We start from the raw sequence: 7,308 nt of genomic DNA on the forward strand, positions 1-7,308 counted from the left end.
GGATGCGCGACTGATGAGAGCAAGAAAATTGCATATATAGCGTGTCTAATATTGTTCAGCAGTGATTCCGCATTCTTTCTCCGGGAATTTCTCCGTTTCGTTCTCGTGCCCGCGCACGTTTTCGTAATCAAACTTTCTGCTGACTCTTATATACGTAACGCGATAATTTTTTGTGCATTACACATCCGTTGCATTTCCGCAACATCTTGCAGTAAACAAATAATAGTTGATTAAGTAGATGTGATGTGAGTTGCATTAAAAGACAACTTTAGACACATAGCGTTTAATTATTGGTATTATTCCGACGGCAATGAAAAATATTGTAACCGCTATATTGTCTTGAAAAATTATTTGTACGATAGTGTTATTAATTCCATTTTATATTAAAATTATGATAAATCATACTATCCTGGAAGATTCTGCTGATCACTGAAATGAATAATTACAAGTGAATATGTTTCAGTTACGATACTTTTCATTGGTGTCGCTTGCTTGTGAAATTGTAAATCGCGCAACGTTTTTGCGCTTGCTTTGAACAAGCGCGATCTATTAAGAAGTTATTTAATGCATTTGTTTCATATGCGTCGGATAAAACAATATTGCAATAGAGTTGATTTCTTACAAAAGGTCATAAACACGTGTACAGGCGTTTAGATGTGCGTGTGCGTGGGTATACAAGAACGTGATACACCGTGCGTCAGAGGTAGTCAGGAATTCCGACATTCTTGCGCAGGTGAGTCTGCAGGGATGCTGATGTAGCACATTGGCCCCGTTCGCTCTTCCCCGAACGCCGAGCCGCGTCGTGCCGCGCCGCGCGCGAGAACCAGCGAAATTGTGATTTCGGAGAAGGCTCCTCTTGCAAAGTGGAGCATGATAAAATATGATACGTTCAATCGATTCATCTGTTACCGAGGGGAAACAAGAACAAAACGGACAGTGAATAACATTGCGTGCCACTTTTACGCAGCTCATCAGCATTTGTTTTTCATTATGTTACGCGAATACCTTTCGCGCGAGTTTACTTTTCAAATAAATCTTGAAATTAAATGTAATTCGCACGTAATGGTGTTCGCGTATGGTGTATTATTTACACAAACACTACTTGAGACACGTGTTTGCTGTTCTTTTCTTTTTGCATTATTCTATGTTATTTAATGTTGAACGTATATCTTGGGCCTCGAGCTTATATTATACGCGATCAATGGGTGTGTTTTCTGTTACTGAACTGGCTGCACTAGTTCAGAGTTTATCTTTTTTACTCCACATTGGAAGGAAAAAGATAAACTGGCTCGTATATAGATTCTTAGATTATCTCCAGTTAATTTGCTCGCCTCGTTATCACGCTATGGGGGACGAATTAATTGCAGTTGCGAGTATGTTCCTACTTCAATTACACACTGAAATCGCGGTGTGACAAACAAGAATTTAATGTTTCGAGAGGCAATGAAATATGTGCAATTATTTGTTCAACTACGATTTTTGTTCTCGATATAAATGTATCTTCACCTTTCTTAGCAATTACTAATATAATGTTTGCGTGTTATATACGTTTAATTACTTTTCCAAATAAAATCTTTTACAATGTTTATTTATATATGGCACATTACTCTTTTTATCCCGAAATTATTCAGATTATTTTCTGAGTACACTTATCGATTGATTGTAATCTACTTATAAACTTTGAGCCGCGATTAAATTTACTTGCACGTATGCAATCAGCGTAATAACCATGGCACTATATAATCAGTTCAAGATCGAGATCCGTGTGTTCCCCCACCTCTGATGCTAGAGTAATAAACTCTGCGGCGATCGGGAAGCGTAGAATCGTGATTACTAGCTACAGTCAGTAGACAGTTAACTTGCACACGAAGCGGATTCGCATCCCGATGTCGGTTGATCAGGTATTGCTTTATTTTCACGCAAGAAATATAGATTAATTAAAAGGAATTAATCAACGGGCATTCAATCTACAAAATAAAATTCCACGAAATTGATTAATCTACGAAATCAGAAATTACTCGAGAAATGTTCGATGATTAAGTCGATAAGAGATTATTAAAATCTTTATCAAATTATTAAATTTTGTCAGAACAAACAGAAAAAGAAATAGAATAAAGTACAGAAAGAGTCAGAAATTATCATATCAACTCTTGACTTCTGAAGATTAAAGAATTCATAAATTCGTAAAATAAAAATGTTCAATAATTCCTTTTAATTTTTACATTTCTTACAGAGTTTTTCAACTGATATATAGAATGTCTGTGTTTAATATTATCGTGTTGTTTTCAAAATTGTGTATTTGCATTCTCATATACACAATTCACGAGGTCGCGAAAAGCTTCATAGATGAATGTCGAGGACGATTGCCTATAACGGGGTTTCCTGCGGTCGATCTTAAAACCAGTACACCGCTTTACACACAGAGTAAATACAAAGTTCTCCAGACTTATGAAATTATATCTCTTTACTTATATATCTTCTGTTAGAAGCGATTATTTCTGGATTAAAGTACCGAGAAATCTGATTTAAGTCATAAATGCGATTGATAATAAGTATTTCTTGGAAAACTGGATCCTGGAAGTGTAAACCTTACTCTTTATTTAATCGAGTTGTAATATAATTTGTGAATTAGTTAGTTTAGTTATATTTAATATAATACCTGAATTTGATAATTTGCATCAAATAATCCTTCCTTTATTAAAGGAAATAGAAATTTAAAATTAGTCATAAATGTACATATAGATAAAAGTCTGGGATACAGATACACAAATGTAGGTACATTCTTGCTGCAAAATATATTTCTATTTTTTTTTATGGGAGCTTATGAATAAAATGAATATCTATATATTTATAGTTAACTTAGTATGTCATTTTATTATAACTTTGAGCATGCTGTTGTTAAAGATTTGCTTTCTTATTTCTGATAAATAAATTTATTTAACTATTTATTGTACTGTTTTAAAACTGTTTTAATGTTTTAAGTTAAAGCTAATTTTAAAACGTGATAACAGAGAAAAGAAAAACGTTACATAATTTTGTCTGAAAAAATTATCAAAATTTGTATGCTCTATTTTTCTCAAACTTTTTTGAACGAATTTATACATATTCATGAAATCTTTTCTCAAGATTCGACTATTGAATCGTGATGAAAAAGATGATTCAGGCAAGTGTTTCAAGACAAATATTATTTGGGTTCCTCGCTTCAATCGCGGTTAAAAATGTAATGCTACAAATATCATATTGACTCTTAAGATTTATTTATTTTGACCTGTTTTATATCTCAAGATTAGTTTCTTAATTAAATTTCTCTTTAACTGAGCATATTAAGGCCTGTATAACATAGACCTTGACATTTTTTGTATTTATCCTGTATAATATCTCTATTTTATTGTTTATGATTCGCAAGTAAATGTACACAATGTTGTGTATCAATCAGCTTTAGCCACATGACTTTTAATTTACCGTATTGTGTCGTTTATTATGAAAGTATTGCAAAAATGGAACACATGTTCACGAACCGATTGCAGTAATCTGCTATAACAAGCTATCAATACCCCGAAAAAGAGAAACAAATTTGTATTGTCCGACCCTGGCTCGCGCATCGTGATAAGTTTCGCGAGGTGGGGATTAGCGTTTTTAACTTGTGCAAGCATTCGATCGACGGTCACAAAGTACTTAGAATATCAACGGTGTAGTCGTGCGACTAGCTATAAGGATGTCTCTCGATCAGGTATCACATATATTCTCTTTCATTTCGGATCGCAATGCATTAAGAAATACATTGTTACAGTTATGCGCAAGCACTGCAAATTCAAGTGTGTTATTTTAACTAAAGCTCTTCTTATACATTTCTTGTCGTTTTAAGTCGCGTTTAATCCAGTTAAACGTATTAACTTTTAATTCCATACGATTAAACGTATTAATTTAACAGGCAACAAAACATTTAAAACAAGCTTCAGTCAAAAGTGACATTTTTAGACGTTTACAGTGTGAAGAGTACATTCATCGTGCATAAATACATTTTCCACGTTTGCACCTATTTTTTTCGGAGTTCGGAGTTATAGGCTGCATCAGAAAGACGTCGACAGATTAATCGAAGCGGAAATGAGCCGCGAAAATTGACCGGCGACACAGCATACTAATTTCATTGATCCCCAAGTTACATTATATCGTGCGTGATATTATCGTGTGCATTTCTCCGAGGAGAAATTCGGGACAGACAGTAGATTATCATTTAATCTGGATGCACCCGGTTGAGGAAAGTTTGGAAGTTTTGGCGAGAAATTTTGAAATCGTTCATTATCGTGACCTTAAAAATTATATGACTAAGAAGTTGCAAACTGTTGTTGTATAATTATTGACGTTGGCAATTTTAAGTGCACAATTCTGGCTTGTGATTTTGGTCTGATTTTGAATTTAGTTAGTACTCAGGTAGCAAGTTGACGTTTTTTGTCATTATTTTAACGTTAAAATGACGACAAATAACGTCAGCTTACTATCTGAGCAACGCGAGCCATCTTTTTTAAGGAGCTTAATGCAGAGTCATCCACGACACAAAGGTCACTTTCGTGGCCTTTTCTGAATATAATCCATATTTATAAGCTGCTAAACATAATACGCTGCTGAATATGTATTGACTAACAACAGTGCGCTTCTGACGAAAACTTCTGTATAATATTAATTTTTTAACGTAATATTAGTTATACGTGAATAACTAATGTAATATTGTTTTGAAATAATGAAATTATATTTTCTTTATAGCAATTTGAGGCGGCTGCCGAGGCCGTAAAGGCGCTCACGAAGCGTCCTACTGACGAGGAGCTTTTGGAGCTTTACGCCTTGTTCAAACAAGGTACAGTTGGCGACAATAACACATGTAAGTTCTTACTGATATCATGAAAATTAGATATATAATGATAATATTTAATTTCACGCGTCCAAGTATATCATTATGTATATCAGAATAAAATTATCTTTTTAAAAAAGGTAATTTCACGTGTCCATGTGTATGTATACATGGTAATAGGCTAAAAGTATGGGTACAGTCGAATATCTCGAAAACAATGGATTTTAGAAAATAATGTTTCAAACAATAGTTGTAGGATTTAAAAAGATCTATTTACTAACCTTATTAGTTTGATCTTAGATGGCGTCCTTAAGGTCAAGTTAGGGTCACTGTGAATTTTTTAAGTTGGATCCCCTATTTTTTATTGCATATTCTTATAGTCATTGTCAAGACATTTTTAAAACACTATAATAAGGCTTACTTTCATCAAGAATTTCTTGAGATATTTTAAATTTTGTCATGATAGTTTTCATATAAAATATGAAATATCTCGTAAACTTTCACTTTTCGATGACTTTACCTTCATATTTTTATACGTAGAATAATGAAAGGAATCGATTGTTGTAAAAAAAAAAAAAAAAACAATAAAAAAGAGATATTTTAATAAATTCTGCGTTGTGTTATAGATGCATTAAATTTTGCAAAATTACAAATGTAAAAATTAATATTATTAATCGCTTCCTTCTATTATTTTACGTATAAAAGTATTACGGTGAAATAATCGGAAAGTGAATATTTTACGAGATATTTCGTATTAAAAATATCGTGACAAAATTTAAAATATCTCAGGAAATTCTTAATAAAAGAAAGCTTTATTATAGTGTTTTGAAAATGTCTTGACAAATGTTACAAGAATATGTAATAAAAAATAAGAAGTTTAATTTAAAAAATTCAAAGTGACCCTAACTTGATCTTAAGAACGCCATCTAATTGTAAGATCAAACTAATAAGGTCAGTAATTAGATCTTTTTAATCCCTACAATTTTTGTCTAAAATATTTTTTTCTAAAATACATTATTTACGAGATATTCGATTATAACCATACTTTTGGCCTATACCTTGTATATTAATATAATGTTATAATACATACTTGCTAAATTATATTTATCTCAGTGGTAAATCAGGGAAAACTAATTATTCATTTATTCGGTTGCTTTATTCTAAATTGTGTGAAAAATAAATGATTATTATTATATCATATCACTAATGTATATCGTGTAATGTTTCAGCTAAACCCGGCATGCTGGATTTGAAAGGGAAAGCCAAGTGGGAAGCCTGGAACAAGAAGAAGGGCATCTCGCAAGAAGTGGCAAAGCAATCCTACATTGATTATGCCAATCAACTGATCGCAAAATATAAATAGTTTTATCTATATACAATCACCGGTAGTTGCGTTCCTGCTGTAGTTATGAATCTAAAGTATTTTCATGTTTTCTTAGGTAGCACCTTGTTACTTTTTGATAAATTAAACGTTTTGCGATTTCATTACGATTGCGATTTTGTTGCGTTTAAACTTGTCCTGATATACTACGATACGATCGTTGATGATCAAACAGAGAAGCAGATAAAATACGCTGTGTCGCATATGACACGCAATCCTTATCAAAATAATAAGTCACCGAGCGATATAATATTAGCCAATCGCGCTTCAGACATCCAATCTATGTGTAATCTTGTAATATGTAATTTACATAAAACTTTATTAGAGTAGCTTCTGACCCCTCCTTTCAGGACGTATAAAAATCTATTCTGAGAATTGTGATGTATTTTATAACAGTCTTATAATGTCGTAACATTTTTCGATTTCTTTAATTTAAATTGTCAAATTTCTATCAAATTTTGTGCAAAGCGTTTTATATACTTATACACGACGTATTAACTTAAAAATTCTTAAAAAGTGTAAAATAAAATCTTGATGTTTGTTATTATTTATATATCAAATATACCACACATATGTCAAAAAATTTACATAAAAATGTTATTATCGACACGAACACTCTGTTACTAATTATAAGCCCTTTGTTATTAGGTGATTTATTAAATATATGAGCTTCTTTGTATTTATTTATTGTCATTGTACTTTCTTCGCGATGCTTTCTTGGGAATATTTGCAAGTAGAAAAAGTAAAATCGTAAATTTTTCATCGTTGCAACGATTATGGTAATTTTAATTATTTATAATAATGATTTACATTTTACTTAACATGTAACTGGCTGTCGGCAAAATGTTGTGGGCAAACGAAGCTGTTGGCAATCGGTAATGTAGACAAACGGAGCCTTCCCCTTCTCATCATTATTATTACGGATATGATAACATTAATTGTTAAAAAAAGATATATAAGAATCTATGAATAGTTTTTATTATGACACATATGTACGGAGAATATATTAATTTGATTATTATTTTTTAATAGAATTTTATTATTGTACAATACTGCTAACGGAGTGCGCTATTTTTGAGAT

The 7,308-nt window shown here is 32.0% G+C and overlaps 1 protein-coding gene across 2 annotated transcripts; it reads left to right on the forward strand.

Annotated features, from left to right (window-relative positions):
* Positions 1-1,802: 1,802 nt before the first annotated feature.
* LOC112461030 (acyl-CoA-binding protein homolog) lies at positions 1,803-6,334 on the forward strand. 2 transcript variants are annotated; one of them, XM_025026062.1, is made up of 3 exons: positions 1,803-1,901; positions 4,762-4,876; positions 6,076-6,334. In XM_025026062.1, exons 1-3 carry the CDS (start codon positions 1,887-1,889, stop codon positions 6,207-6,209), a joined length of 264 nt encoding a protein of 87 aa, XP_024881830.1. In that variant the 5' UTR covers positions 1,803-1,886; the 3' UTR covers positions 6,210-6,334. The 2 variants fall into 2 exon arrangements, with proteins under 2 accessions (XP_024881830.1, XP_024881829.1); XM_025026061.1 differs by lacking the exon at positions 1,803-1,901 and adding an exon at positions 3,630-3,730.
* The last annotated feature ends 974 nt before the right edge of the window (positions 6,335-7,308 follow it).

The sequence above is a fragment of the Temnothorax curvispinosus genome, unplaced genomic scaffold, assembly GCF_003070985.1.
Source record: "Temnothorax curvispinosus isolate PA1 unplaced genomic scaffold, ASM307098v1 QBEX01011001.1, whole genome shotgun sequence".
Lineage (NCBI taxonomy): Eukaryota > Metazoa > Arthropoda > Insecta > Hymenoptera > Formicidae > Temnothorax > Temnothorax curvispinosus.